A 16,370-nucleotide genomic window follows, 5' to 3' on the forward strand; every position below is an offset into this window, starting at 1 on the left:
TAGGTTCTGACACTGTAATGCTTTTTTTTGCAATTGCTATTTACTGCTATTTCGTAGAAATTGTATCGTGAAACGGAACATAAATTCAAAGTTTATATTAAATTATTGCACCACCTAAGTTATCAGTCAGAAGTTGAACGTGCATTTCTATCGTTTACTCTGACCGGCTGTAATGGAATAGACGATAGAAATGCACTTGTCTAGAAGGGTTTTTTTTTTTGTGAGATGATAATGAAATGGCTACACCCGTATACCACCGGTATAGCGTATACAGGGGCATCAGTGAGGGATGATAGGTGAGAATGAAAGTAGGTCAGTTAGTCCATCGTGACAAATTCCACAAGAATTAACCACGATGGTTTCCAGGCGAAAGCATTATAGGGTATATTGCTAGTAATGGAGCTGGTAAATTAACAATCACTTTCCCCCTATATAGAAGGGTAGGTGTGCATATGTCTTAAACATGTAATATTTAAATGTAAATGTAAATTTTCTGTTTGTGACTGCTAAAGATCATTATATTATTTACAATTACAATATTTTTGGTTATACTTTGACTAACAATATTAAATAAAATAAAACACACATTTGATATTTGTTTTTATTTTTTTACCACAGAGAGACTTTGTAACTATAGAAACATTTCAGCAACTTAAACTAAAATATATAATTATAACTGAAATAAAAATTAATAATGAACTTAAGTTTATATAAAATTAAATAATAAAAACTAATCCAGATAGAGCAATCAAATATTTTTATTAAGTCCGGCGGCTACTAAAGGGATTTCTATATTTTTCATTCCTTTAGAAAAAATTTTTAATAATTTATTTTGCCCTATGTATAATCATAAAAACTACTAATACTTTATACATTTTTTTTCTATATATATAAACATTTATAGCATATAATAGCGCTTAATCTTAGTACAAAAGATATACTTTTACAACAAAAACAAAACACAAGGATCTACTGAACTTCCGTAAACTTAAATAATAAAAAAGTAAAACAATAACAAAAGGGCATTCTAATATTGTTTCAATGTAGCATATAGTGCTTAAACTTACTACAAAACCTGTACCTTTACAACAAAAAAACAAAACCTAAGAGTCTATTGAACTTCCATAAATTAAAATAATAAAAAAGTAAAAAAAATAAAAAAGGGCATTCTAATATTGTTTTAATGTAGCATACAGTGCTTAAACTTACTACAAAACCTGTACCTTTACAACAAAAAACAAAACCTAAGGGTCTATTGAACTTCCATAAATTATAATAATAAAAAAGTAAAAAAATAAAAAAGGGCATTCTAATATTGTTTCAATGTAGCATATAGTGCTTAAACTTACTACAAAACCTGTACCTTTACAACAAAAACAAAACCTAAGAGTCTATTGAACTTCCATAAATTAAAATAATAAAAAAGTAAAACAAAAACAAAAGGGCATTCTAATATTGCTTCAATGTAGCATATAGTGCTTAAACTTACTACAAAACCTGTACCTTTACAACAAAAAACAAAACCTAAGGGTCTATTGAACTTCCATAAATTAAAATAATAAAAAAGTAAAATAATAAAAAAGGGCATTCTAATATTGTTTCAATGTAGCATATAGTGCTTAAACTTACTACAAAACCTGTACCTTTACAACAAAAACAAAACCTAAGAGTCTATTGAACTTCCATAAATTAAAATAATAAAAAAGTAAAAAAATAAAAAAGGGCATTCTAATATTGTTTCAATGTAGCATATAGTGCTTAAACTTACTACAAAACCTGTACCTTTACAACAAAAAAACAAAACCTAAGAGTCTATTGAACTTCCATAAATTAAAATAATAAAAAAGTAAAAAAAATAAAAAAGGGCATTCTAATATTGTTTTAATGTAGCATACAGTGCTTAAACTTACTACAAAACCTGTACCTTTACAACAAAAAACAAAACCTAAGGGTCTATTGAACTTCCATAAATTATAATAATAAAAAAGTAAAAAAAAAAAAAGGGCATTCTAATATTGTTTCAATGTAGCATATAGTGCTTAAACTTACTACAAAACCTGTACCTTTACAACAAAAACAAAACCTAAGAGTCTATTGAACTTCCATAAATTAAAATAATAAAAAAGTAAAACAAAAACAAAAGGGCATTCTAATATTGCTTCAATGTAGCATATAGTGCTTAAACTTACTACAAAACCTGTACCTTTACAACAAAAAACAAAACCTAAGGGTCTATTGAACTTCCATAAATTAAAATAATAAAAAAGTAAAATAATAAAAAAGGGCATTCTAATATTGTTTCAATGTAGCATATAGTGCTTAAACTTACTACAAAACCTGTACCTTTACAACAAAAAACAAAACCTAAGGGTCTATTGAACTTCCATAAATTAAAATAATAAAAAAGTAAAAAAATAATAATGGGCATTCTAATATTGTTTCAATATAGCATATAGTGCTTAAACTTACTACAAAACCTGTACCTTTACAACAAAAACAATAATTAAGGATGTATTCCACTTCTATAAACTTAAATAATAAAAAAAAGTCGAAAATTAACAATAGAGTAATCCAATATTGTATAATGTAACATATGGTGCTTAATCTTACTACGAAAACTATACCTTTACAACAAAAAACAAAACCTCAACCTATTGATCTTCCAAAAACTAAAAATAATAAAAAAGTAAAACAAAAACAAAAGGGCATTCTAATATTGCTTCAATGTAGCATATAGAGCTCAATCTTACTACAAAACCTGTACTTTTACAAATAAAAAAAAAATTAAGAGTGTATTTTACTTCTATAAACTTAAATATTAAAAAATAGTCCAGATAGATCAATCTAACATTATTAGTCCAGCAGCTAGTATAGGGATTTCTATATCATGTACAAAAGATATAATTCTAAAATTAATTAGACAAAAGGAGCATCTTTGGATATAAAAAATAATCATTCTCACGACTACATTTCTTAGTACAGTAGTCAGAGATGTAGATATAACTTATGTATAAATTAGATACTTATATCTATCTATATATCTATGTTACTAGAAAAGTAAACTGGTACATTCTCACTATAGACCTTATACGATTAATAAATAATAAAATGTTTAAAAAGTATCGACAAGACGCCGTTAGGAATATGTGGAGAAACTATTGCGTGTAAAAGACAATCATCATCTTTATGAGTCTCCTACATCATTTTTCATAAAAACTAAAACATATTTACACCCATATATATAAAAACGAAAACATGTATATTTGTGTATTTAGTGTTATCTGTAAAGAACACATAAACAAAGCGCGTCTTCCCCTTAATAGAGACAATAAGAAAATAGTGTTGGCCACATTCTTAGTATTACTCTATATCAGTTTAACTTAACATAAAATCGCTTATCAGTCTATAGGAAAAGGGTACATTTTATGACCTCAGGGATATTTATTTATTCATAAAACCTTTAAACTTTTTAGAAACATATTCTAGCTATTGAAATGTCGTCTCTTTCTTTTGTGCCAAATTCTCAATATGACAAAAAGTGAAAAACATTCTAATACTAAATACGGATCAATAAGGTTTTAGTTTTTATGAATAAGGGGTTTATTTTTTATGAATACAGTGATTTCAACTTAAAAAAAGGAAGCTCTCAATTTCGTTATATTTTTCTTTGCGTCTGTTAGCCCGTAACTACGTCATTTATAAGCTGGTCCGGAAAATTACTCGAGTTTTTTTATCTGAAATAATATACTATCTACACGCATGTATAATGAGAACTTTATAAACTTACTGTGTTTGCCTTTTCCAATTGTTTTGACTGCGAGCTGCTGCTTGCAAAACCCGCGAAGACGTCGGTGTGGGCAGAGATAGTGGATAGTTGTTGATAGCGGAGACGTCTTCAAAGGCTTTGCGAACTGCAGCCCGCAGTGCGAGGTGAGAAACTGTGACGCAAAGCGTCGTACGCCCTCTGAAGATTTCCGGATGAAGTTGAAATATTTGTTGAAAATTACAACTAACTTTATAAAATCCCCATTGTGCATGTACGTAGACTTTTAATTTGGTCTTATAAAAAAATTGTTAAAATTGGATCAGTAGTTAAAAAAAATACCGACTAGTGTCTGCGATTGTGGCAAAATTTTTTGATTTTATCCAAAAACTAAACTACTAAGTCGATTTTGATGAAATTTCTAAGGTTTATAACTGACGGAGTCATGAGGTAACGAACAAAACATACAACCCAATTGAGAACCCCTTCTTTTGGAAGTTGATTAAATTGAATGTGATTTAATATTATGTCACATTCTTTCTGATTGGGAATTTAACGCAAAATATAATGACATAACAGCAATAGTTTAAATAAGTTTGACGTTTTTGGAAATAAGGAGGATAATGTTTAAAGTAATGTACTGCAAAAAAGTAAGGAATAATAAATTTTTACATCCATACATTATACGAACTAAAATTATGGATGAATTGGAAATGCACTCCATCTTAGAGTTGGTAAAACCTAACAATTCCGTCAACTTCATTCTTCAGCTATTAAGAGGATATTGTGCTGTTTACAGCATGGGTTTTTACCGTGTACAGCACCAGGTGGGGCGTTGCTATTCTTGTATAAAAAGAACCCTTTTCCTTTCGAGTCTCCATACTAACACAGCGAGTTCAACTGTTGAGTTAGTACGAGAGTCACTATTTTTGTATTGAAGTTTTAAATCACGAAATATCTGTCCCATATTCCATAACTTGAGTAGATGTTCAGTTTAACGATTTCCATTTCATCTTATATGTGTTAATGAGAAGTAATCAGTAAATAAGTTAATGTATTTAGCACAAATACTCACAGCTTAACGTGAACAAGGCTAATCACAACCATAGGTGTATCAGTATCAAAGTCTTGTTTCGCTTAACTAGAATTATTTTTGAGTATTCAGTACTTCAATATTAACTAATACATATATAAACACTTATAATATCTAAAACAATTTTATATATATTAGAAAAAGGCAACAATACAAAATATAACCTCTGAAGCACATCGGTGAAGAGTGCATCTCTAACTAATGCTAATAATTTTCAATCCCATATTGGTGCGCAGTACAACGTATCAACTCGTGAAGAGGAAATCTCTCCTTGACTATCTTGAATATATATATACAAAAATATTTCTTTAATCTTCTGCACCGTCACTATTAATTAGTAACTTGCATGTCTGTAAAAATAAAAGAGAAATATTTGTTACAACTATGAAGCTTTGTTAATTTATTTTATATGTCAATATATAATTTATTGATTTTATTAACATATGGTAAACAAGGGATGCAGTCCAATTGGCTATTCTAATAATATTTAGTATAGCAAACACCCATTACAGTCCGCCCGATGGAAAGTGGTAACAGTTGCCTGAAAATATGAATAGCATTACAGATAGTATACCGTGATGCCTGTGGGGTTATACTCCATAGTCATTGTCGATTCCGTTGGTAATGATAGCTAAAAAAATGTAAATTAACGAAGTTTTTTTTGTATGTTGTTATTAAAATATTTTTAAGTTATGTCACATCTAATCACTTTTTAGTTAACTTTTGCACTTATTTTCTTTTGCAAACACTGAAATTATTAATGTACTGTTTTTCAAACTGTTTTTTGTGTATATTATACTAATTGCAGTTTTAATTAATTAAAACACTACTGCACTTTGAATATGTTATTTTATATTCGTTCTATTTTACATTGCCAATCTATACACTTTATAATCTCTAAGGTCTTGACACTGGTTCCCAATGTAAATTAAGTATAACAAAAAATATCTCACCTCATCTGAAAGAACTGAGTGTTCCTTATAGTACTTGGCTTTCCCTTTTTTTATAAATGGGTCCAGGCATTTCAAAAACACCATATAGACCGTCAGAAGCACTTGTATCCATACCACAATTATTACAACAACCTGTAAAATTTGTACTTAAATTATTATTTTATTTTCTTATAAATATTCTAAATAATAAAAGTATTCTCATTCATCAGACTAAAATTATATCTTGACAAAAATACACAAGTAAAGGCAAATAGACAAAAAAGGCGATGGGTTTTCTTTTAATGGGTTAAAAATTTAATGGTGAGCCCCTAGTCAGTTGGCCCATCATAACAAATCAATAAAACCACAAAGGAGGAACCATTTTCCCCTGGTGATGGGCTGTTTTTATAAATTATGATGGAATGGTAACCCTGACTGTGCTATCAGTATACAGTTAGTAGTTTATTACCTCTTGACATGTTCATGTCTCAATTAATCATGATTCAATTTGGAACACAACTATACTACTTGGATAGAGAGGAGCATAGGCTACATTATATTCCAGTCTATCAATCCTGATCACGTGGAGTCACATGTCAAAACTAATAGGTTCATAATTAGCGAAGATATTAAATAAGACACACATGCAATAAAATTTCTAACTTATTTTTGAAACTCCTTAAAGCTACCCACTTCTTGTATATATATAATTTGACGGGAAATTTTATAACTTTACTGTGTTTGTCGTTTTCAACAATTGTTTCGACTTCAACCACAGTCTTCTTCAAGTAAACACAGAAAGTTGATAAAATATCTCTTTATACATCGTCAGACATTGTTACGAAATGAACAAAAGTTTTAAATAGACCCTTTTTTATAAAAAAAAAAATTGTAGAACTTTCTACAGACCTATTTTAACTAAATCTAATGAGAATAGACACTTTCTTCCAAAAAGAATCTGGCACAAAAGAAAAAACTACTCACTAAATAGCTTTAGCGTTTCTTTTAAAAAACTTTGTACTTACCATAATGATTGTGGTATTCCTAGTTTCGTATTTGCACTCGCAACGGGGGCAGAACTCCTGTTCGTGGCCTTTCACGTCGTCTCCGACTCTCGGTAGGATGACTCCATCACAATTACTAAAATTATAACATAATTCAAAATATAATATTAATTAAAATCTACAAAATAAAAAAAGAGAAAATTAAAAATGCCAGCTCAGTTCAACTTCCCACCAAAAATTCATTGAATGTGTCTGACAGTCAGTGTTGCCAATATCCAATAGTTAAAAGTTATACGAGTCTAGGCATGACACATTTCTTTCATTATAATTTTTTGAATTTATTATTTCTATTCACAGTAATAAATGATAATATTTGATATTCGTTCGCAAAGACTCAACACTCGATATTATTTGATTCGGAATTTATAATTTAGGTTAAAAATCTATGTATTATATATATTTTAAAGACGAAAAAATATAAAAATAAATTTTACATCTTACCGCAAGAGTGTACTTAACCTCAAAATAAATATTTGGTCTTAAACCACAATAAGTAGGTATTTTGGAAGTCTATTCATATAATTGAGCAAAAACAATGTCTATTTACTTATATTTTGATGAAGCAGCAACAAAACACATTTATTGATTCGTATATGTCGAATAACAGCGACAATGGCCGCCAAAATACCATTTATAAAATTAGGCACTTTACTCAGGAAAAAGTATAATAATTTTGTCAAATATTGGCATCATTGGGATGCGGTACAGTGGTACCGGATCCATGAAGTAGTGATGGCAGAATTCAGACTTCCGGATTGCATTCCCTATTTACAATATTTTAGGATTACTTATGAATTCAATGTGAAATATTAATAAACCAATTAGTTATATAAACAAATTCAAATACTTTTATAACTGAGTATGCCAACATTACAATTTTCTGTGAATTTTCAAAAACAATTGATCATTTTATACCTTTCAATATTCATGCCTTTTTAGAAATAGAAATAGAAAATATTTATTCCCAGAAAAACACATACATAGTTACAACAGAAAACAAAGTGATATTATAGGTATATAAGAAGTATCTCATATTAGGCAAAAGGAACTCGATCAGCTGATATTGCGAGTATCCCAGCGCAATGTGTACAGTTGTAGAGTACTGGTTTTTTAGTCAGTCCCTCTCTTAACAAAATGTTCTAATTTTTAAATGACAAGACAATGCTACTTGCTGCACTAAAAAGTTATATTACAGCAAATACATGATTGAAAATTAGTCCTTCGCATTTGCAACAGCAGCATTTTGCAGGGTGCCAAATTGTTAATACTAGGCTTCAAGCAGTAATCTAATAGCCTGATGATTCCTCATTCAGAAGTGAAACACATGTGGCAAAATGTTCATGAACAAAAGTGCAATCAAAGATTGATGTATAATATCGAGGGTTGTGGAACTTTTGGTAGTAATAATGATCAATATAATGTAATGTAAATTGGATTCTATTCTCTGCGCTAAGGCTTATTTGGGCCATTCTGCATATGAGTCATGGCTAGTAAAGCCAGCCCAGTTCCGCCCAGAAGCACAAAAGCATTCTGGTATCTTCACAGACCTTACGGAGCGACTTCACTGTTCTGAGGATTTCTAAATGTTGAGGGACCACAACTTCACACATTCCAGGATTAGGTAAACAGCCATTTCTTCAGTGTCAAAACAGCTTGAACATAGAGGATGTCTGTGGCCTGTTTTTGTCCCTATCATTGTTTTAAAGTTTTCTCTATATAGATATAATATTTTGAGAGTAGTTGATTCAACATTAGCATGGCCAATTTTGATAGTAAGCGATCAGTAACCTATATTCATCTTTTATTTCATATGTCAGCTGATCTTTGACAAATCCATGTTTGAAAATGTGAAAACAGATAACAACAAGTGGATACAGACCTGCTAGTTACATTACAGAATCCCTTTCAGCTAGCTCGTCTGCAGCATTGTTACCATAAGATCCATTGTGCCCCCTTATCCACTGGAGGATAACTTGATTATTGGAAGATATTTTATTATGTGACATTCAATTACTAATTTGTTGTCTTATTGTTTCTTAATGCTTTTAGTACTGTCAGATAAGAATCTTATGCCACTGTCATTTATTCTAAGCTTATGTTCTGCTACAGCAGCCTCTGTTATTGCAACACATTCGCATTGGAATATTGAGCTGTGTTCGCCAAGCAGTATGTGTATGTTTATATTAAGGTCTAGGGAAGAGACTCATGGTGATCAAATTTCGAGTGTTAGCAGTCATACACATATTAATGGGAATTGAAGATAAAAAATGATATGGTAACCTCACCTGTGCTATCGATATATACTGGTGGGGTACAATGAGAGATAATAGAGGAGGATAAAAAAAAACAATGATTACCATTTACTTGGATGGACGTTGGCAATGAAGAGTTTTCTGCCTCTGTTCAAAGTCCTATTGAGTACGGCGGCCGGGCTGGGGCAGACACATCGACACCGTCTGTCCTCATATGATTGATTCTACCGAACAAATGTAGTAGTAACATTATATTACAAAATATAACAATTCATAAACATAATAACAATAAAAAAAAATCACTACATACCGAAACATAGGTAAAATGAAGTAACAAAATAAAAATTTTTAACATTTTGTTTACGCCACAATATTATCCGGAAAGGATTATTATAAATAAAATACCAATGATTAGTGATTTACTACAAATAAATGTCATGAAAGGTAATAACTACAGATAAAAAGTATATTCATTTTTACTTTAGTTTTGTTAAAAATCAGATGAAAGTGACGAGAAGTGGGCGATAAGGTTTTTTTGACAAAGACAGAAAAGTTTATTTTGTTATTTTTTTTTTAAATATGTTTTAGGGTTATATTTTTTGCCTTAATTTTATTCCAGTGTTGCCAAATAAAATTATCTTCTCTTCTCCAAAATTGGACTCTATATTGCCTACAGTAAACCAAAATTTTTTTATTGCAATAGAGCTTAAAATTGCTTAAATTTACCCTCCCCCACCTCACCTCAATACAACAATCACCGAAATAATACAAGTCTGTAAATAATTTAACATTGTGTTCCACAAAAAATCAACTTCAATAGTTTTAAAACTACTTATTTTGATTTCAAAACTAAACTACTAAATCCATTTTAATAAAATTGTAATCGAAGGAGCTAGCTCCGAAGAGCAAACTGAAAACAAATACTGTCTTGCTTTTTGTCTATTTTCCGTCCTGTAGTTTTATTTCATCGCACTCCTCTTTAGTTGCCGTTACATTTAAAGAATCAGTTTCGGTCTGTATTATCATTCTACGTCATCGTTGGCGTTATCGTCCCGGCCCTTCCCCACTTTCGAACGAAGTCCTTTATACATTGGTGCACTATGTCGCTGTCGTATGTTGTGTATAGTGCTAGTGGAAATAAGTCTACGTCGTTACTAGAGTTAAGAGTCAGCTCCGTAAAGCTGTTACGGAGCTGACTGACCCACCTCTTAACTCTCGGGGACAACGATCAACTTTCTGTTTCTAATTTTTTTATCACACTGATATTCATTCATACGATTCAAGTCGGGTTGTTAACCGTATACAGTCGAACCTGGATAAGTGGGTATTCAAGGGACAGCTATATCTTTTTATGGCGATTTCTCATTAATCCGTGTTTTTAGCTTACAAAGATATTGAAAAGGTCTGTCTCACTTATATATGTAAAGGTATACAATGCAGCCAGTATAGTGATAAATTCAAATTTATTGTAGGGTTTCAATTATTAGAATATTATGGTTTTAGACATACGTTTGTTTTATCCAATCTAACAGGCATTTATTGACGTCGGAAAACTCAGAAGGGCGGCACCTCTTGATATTTACGTGTTCTTTAAAGAAAATTTATTCAATCTCTAGATTTTATACATAAAATTATAAAATCTAGAGATTGAATAAATTTATTAAAAAGATTATAAATAAGTGGATTCGGCTAAGGCAAACTCACTTTGTATTTTATTTGCTGATTTCACAGACCTCACGTATTCACATTTTTAAGTTAATGATTTAAAGACAATTGATTTTTCGTTTCAATATTATGACTAAATACCCATACATCCTTCCTTCACAATGATTATTTATAAACTGCAGTAAGCTTGGCAAATAAGTTGGTATACACGCACATTTGGTTATTCGATATAACAATTAACGATATAACGATTCAATAGAATAAGGGTTCACGAAAATTAAGAATGAATCATAAAACGGTAAACGTTGAATGCACTTTACTGTCGCTTATAGAGGTACAAGCAGGTATTATACTTAGTTGTAGAGGTCCATAAGTGAAAAACAACTCTAACTTATACAAATTTTTGTTTCTTGCTTATCCAATTCTCACTTATCCAAGTTTGGTTGTATATATGTAGTATTGTACTAAATTTTCGCTCGCCGTCATGTATACTGTTGAATTAATATATAATCGATGAAAAACGTGAAAATACTGTATTTATGTTAAAAGAGACAAGAAGTACAAAAAATATACGTTTTATAAAAACGAATAGGTAACAAAAATACAATAATCTTTTTTAAATGTTTCCAAGAAACACTGTAATTTTTAAATTGACTATATTTTTATAGCTTATTATGAAAAATATAACAATTAGCTGAAATATATTAGCAACCTTAGCTTCAACTGGAACTTATTCATTATTATTGCGAAAAATTTAAGTCAGTTTCACGATCTTAACCATTATTTGGTAAAAAGTTGCAGTTATTTAGACTACTTTTTTTTTTTAATTTTCTCAGCTATTATATTTATGTATAAGCTAGATATGAATTGATTTCGATATGGTGTTATATACCTACAAACAGGTAAATTACCTATTTGTAATATTTAAATTATTTCGTTAATACCATAGACAATAATTTTATAGTCTGTACTGTTGTGAGAATTTTATACTAAAAATAAGAGATAGTCTATGATTTACGGCTGCTGACGGATCATGTTTTGAAGTGGGTAGAAATTGAATGTGTTATTTTTGTGATGAGTTTTCGTGTACTTTTTAAGGTAATTGAACATTTATATTATTAACTGTATCTTTTTATATTATCTAGATATTGCAAAGATTTAATTGGTAGTTATTTCTGTACCTCGCCCTTCCGACGACTGCCTAGGTGGCATTTTCAGGACGTCACAATTTTAGGTAAAATACCGTTTTTTATTATTCTTCGATAGATGAGCCTTTTAATCTATCTCGAAATGAAAAGCTAAGCCTTTTATTTTATAGCAAAAAATATAAAACGAACCGAACAGTCGACAAGTTGCGCACAAAATCTCTATATACGTACAGTGATACATCGAAAATGATCACTTCAACTTATAGTTGTCGCAGTAACGAACACTAATATAATCAAATAATTTATAATTATATATTTATTGTAGTAAAATAAAAAATAAAAATTATAAATACATATATAAATACGGTGAAGCCACACAGTCCCAATTGCACCTGTAAATTTTGGTTATTGAGCTAATTTGAAATAAAATTAATTCGGCTAACGCGATAATGTTAGGCTATATCTATATGTATTATGAAAAGCGACATTAGGAGTGCCATCTTCAAAGCTTAATTTTAATTATAACACAATTAGACATATCTGTCTTCTACCATCCATCACTTAGCATAATTGTTTTTATCTAGGTACCATTTTAAACAATAGATGGTCATTTTTAGCAATTATTTGATAACAGTATTCCAAGATTAGCATAGCTGATAAATTTTTAATTATTAATGAATAACATGTTAATTTAACAAGTAGATAAAAATCTTTATATCTAATCAAATGATTTTGTACATAATTTTGTATTTGTATTCATTATATATTTGTTTAACTTATTATGTTTACACAAATGGATTAGACATATTTAATATCTAGTTTATATATGCATTATTTGTCCAATATTGAAATAATTAAAAGTAGAACTCAAATTTATTGATTATGCAGTTAGTAAATAATAGCTTCTAGACATATTCTTTGCAGTATCTCATTGCTCCACCTATGTTAGTATATAACCTACAAATTTTATTCAAATCCATTCCTTAGTTTTTGTATGAAAAAGTAATAAACATTAATCCATCTGTCTTTATAAACTTTCATATTTATAATATTAATAGGTTTAAAATTACACTATTGTGTGTGTGCTAATTAGTAATCCAATAATTTTTATTGTCAGCTGTTAATTTATATTTAAATGCCACCTACCACCAACATCTTCCGATATATGCAATTTAGTTTAGTTATCAATGATATATATATATATGTATATATATGTGTATATATGTATATATATATGTGTGTGTGTGTATATATATATATATATATATATATATATATATATATATATATATATATATATATATATATAATAGATTTATCACTGTTTATAATAATCTAGTCTATTTTAATATGTAGCATATTTGTTACAGGGTAGACAGAGGTAATCTTAAAATTTTATTATTAGAATTTTGAACAGCAGTAGGTTGTAGGCTATTAATAATATTTTTAATAATAATGATGTCTTTATGCTTTCTATTTTATATCCTTACATAGATAAAACAAAGTCGCTTTCTGTCGCCTGTACTCTTAGATCATTCAAATGCAACAGATTTTAATGCGGTTTGCGTCAATAGACAGAGTGATTCTAGAGAAAGGTTTACATATAATATTTGCAGGTTATAATAGAGAAAAGCTGTGAATGTCCATGTGTTGTCATAAAAAACATATTTTTGTGTGCTTACATTGTAAACACTGACTAAACGGTACAAGATAGATCAAAGTAATACACTACATAATTGCATATCTTAAAGAGATCTACAAAAAAGTCATAATGGTGTGAGTCTATGTCCTAAGGATAACCCACAATAACCATTTTTATCTTTTACATATGTAATATTACAAAATAATAATGGGTTATTTATGAAGCTATAAGAAACAATGTAGTATTATTCCTTATCTCCTTAAATACAGCAGATACATTGTGCATTTATTGTAAATCAAAATTGACCTTTACCATTAAAATGAATATCTTAGAAGATAACAGAGATTTAAAATGCGGGGGCAGAGTAGCTGTCCATTTATAGGTCAGTTCTAGATAGATTAATGGAAAAATCTGAAAATTTCGTCTCTTTTTTATGTCTAATGGCATTTTATGGCACTTTTTTGGCACTTTTTTGGAACCTATACTTTTTAGGGTAATTAGATGCTGCTGATTAAAATTTTTCCATCTCCTCCACCCCCTCCTTGCCCAGTTATTATCAGTAAACTTCAGTTTTTTAAATTTTCTACAGAAACTATCAGAGACAGTAGAAAACTATTAGAAAAAAATATAATATTCATTAAATTCTGTACAATATTTACATATGGATTATTTTACTAGGACTATAGACTATATACTGTCCAAAATATATTGGAATAGGATTATATGCATACTAGGAAGATTAATACAAAAAAATCATATTACTATTACAGAACATATAGCAATATTTCTTTGTAAATATTTTCCAATACTTTCATAGATTTCATAATAATAATATATATAGTATTAAGATTGTTTATAAAGTCTAAATAATAATGAATTTTGTGATGCCAATCTGATGCCAAATGTAATATTATCTCTTGTGTTGTCATTTCAGAGATTATCTTTCCATAATGTCCACTAAATTCATTGTCATAACTCATCCTGCCAGACATTTAATGTTATTAACAACTTATGGTGCCATATAATACCATGGTGCTAAAGGTAGACTTAATAGCAGTCTCTAGGAGATTGTCAAAGAAACTTTTATCTTTACCTTCATCATGCAGTTTTACTGACTGTGAATACATGTGGAGTTCTCCTTTTCACTTGTATGGTCACTAGGTCAGCTGAGTATTTTGTATGATTCATGCATTTGGTATAGTGACTTGGTTAGGACAGTGTCGAATTATATTTCTATGCTTTATTATTAAAAAAAAAAAAATTGTGAAATACAGAAATAAAAATTTGTTTCAGAATGCCAATCCAGGCGCCTCAATGGACGGACTACCTCAATTGTCCGGTGTGCTGTCGCGAGTTCGGTCCACCTCCCCGGAGCCCTATCAGCCTTGCTTGCGGCCACACTCTCTGTAGACACTGCCTCAAACATTTACATAGAAAACAATGTCCTTACGACCAGGTATGTAATTTTCGCTTCCTTTAAATATATTAATCTTGAGTAATACATGGGAGTAGTATAGATCACTGTATTCTCAGAAAGAGTATAGGTATCAGATGTTATCAATATATACAACAATTGTTATATATATAATATGTTAACAATATATACCTACCAGAGGGAGATTTTGTACAAAAGTCGATTGCTTGGGTACCTCTGTCCCATTCGTGTTTCAACCGTGAAACAGTTGTGTTTGCATGGCTGTGTTTGCATTTGAAGGGTGGGATATGGCGTGAATTTACTGGGTACAGAGGAATAACACCTGAGTTCTCAGGAATGGCAACGCATGGGGGGTATCATGGGCGAAACAGTATACTCTGTTATGTCCATGGTACTGCTCATGTCTATAGGCGACGGTTACCACTTTACATCAGGTGGGCCGTCAGCTTGTTTGCCATTCCAAGTTGTATAAAAAAAAAAAAAACCTATATATTGATAACATCTGCATGTAATGTAACAAATAATAATGTAATATACATATATTATAAGACCATATTCCTTCACCACATTGTTGCATTGGAAATGATCTAGTAAATGGGCACTGTTACATAAAAAATGTGGTATATCATGCCAACAATTGTTCCACTTCTATTACTCTGGTTATTATGAAACTATGATGGTGAATATTTGTTTATATTATTTATACTCATGACTGTGATAACGCAGTGCAGGATGGTGGGAAAGAGTTTTTATACTTTCCCAAAGGTTTGTACAGTAAAGTAAATTATCTATGGAATATTATAGATATTGGAATTAATTGGTAGTCTTTTATAAGAGATGGTATAGGCAATACCATATTCCGTTTTTAGGGTCCCATACGAAGCTGGTAGAAAAGAGCCCTTATGGTATGGTTACTTTGGCCATGCGTCCATTTATCTGTTTGTCTGTTTGTGCATCTGTCTGTTCTTCTGTAACAGCATTATATCTTAGCAACTACTAATGCTATCAATTTGAAATTTGGAATAGTTTTAAATATTATTGGCCCGCATATGTTGCAATCGAAATGATAGATTTATTTTCTTTTCTAGAGGGCTTAAAACGGATATACAAAATTTCAAAATTGACCTCTTAGTCTAAGTGGGGTATCATATGAAAGGGATTTATATGTACATTTTAAATCTTATTTTTATATATTTTTATGATGTGTAGTTTTTTTACTTATGATCGAAAATATAAAAAACAAATCCGAGCCCCTTCTTTCCACTTAGCTCCAAAATTTGTGAAGCAAAATATCTGACATTGTATAGTTTATAAAGGTATACGCTAATATTGGACGGATAATGGCTGAAATGACGATGACGATGATGTGAATATTA

The 16,370-nt window shown here is 30.0% G+C and overlaps 2 protein-coding genes across 4 annotated transcripts in view; one reads left to right on the top strand and one right to left on the bottom strand.

The window, feature by feature from the left end:
• Positions 1–2,155: 2,155 nt before the first annotated feature.
• LOC113521197 (uncharacterized protein CG1161-like) lies at positions 2,156–9,719 on the bottom strand. Its single transcript, XM_026906662.3, has 5 exons — positions 9,415–9,719; positions 9,210–9,328; positions 6,814–6,928; positions 5,810–5,941; positions 2,156–5,206 (listed from the first exon to the last, which is right to left on the bottom strand). Exons 1-5 carry the CDS (start codon positions 9,457–9,459, stop codon positions 5,165–5,167), a joined length of 453 nt encoding a protein of 150 aa, XP_026762463.1. The 5' UTR covers positions 9,460–9,719; the 3' UTR covers positions 2,156–5,164.
• Positions 9,720–11,768: 2,049 nt separating this feature from the next.
• The window catches only part of LOC113517012 (roquin-1), a 32,420-nt gene continuing 27,818 nt past the window's right edge, over positions 11,769–16,370 (top strand). For 2 of the 3 annotated variants that reach the window (XM_026901538.3, XM_026901530.3), the window contains exons 1-2: positions 11,769–11,867; positions 14,853–15,015. In XM_026901538.3, the coding sequence (XP_026757339.2) occupies positions 14,854–15,015 (162 nt within the window). In that variant the 5' untranslated portion in view covers positions 11,769–11,867; position 14,853. Of the gene's footprint in view, positions 11,868–11,891; positions 12,004–14,852; positions 15,016–16,370 lie in introns of those variants that run through there. The other variant, XM_031911614.2, reaches the window with a different exon arrangement.

The sequence above is a fragment of the Galleria mellonella genome, unplaced genomic scaffold, assembly GCF_026898425.1.
Source record: "Galleria mellonella isolate WM207_F2 unplaced genomic scaffold, CSIRO_AGI_GalMel_v1 utg28, whole genome shotgun sequence".
In the NCBI taxonomy this organism is placed as follows: Eukaryota; Metazoa; Arthropoda; class Insecta; order Lepidoptera; family Pyralidae; genus Galleria; species Galleria mellonella.

What these genes read in the sequence shown, in the direction of transcription:
- LOC113521197 (XM_026906662.3), bottom strand. Translation starts at nt 9,459, where the DNA reads ATGTTAAAAATTTTTATTTTGTTACTTCATTTTACCTATGTTTCG. An exon ending in TTCATTTTACCTATGTTTCG is followed by an intron (nt 9,329 to 9,414) that starts GTATGTAGTGAT and finishes TTTGTTCGGTAG; the next exon opens with AATCAATCATATGAGGACAG. An exon ending in GGAATACCACAATCATTATG is followed by an intron (nt 5,942 to 6,813) that starts GTAAGTACAAAG and finishes CAAATTTTACAG; the next exon opens with GTTGTTGTAATAATTGTGGT.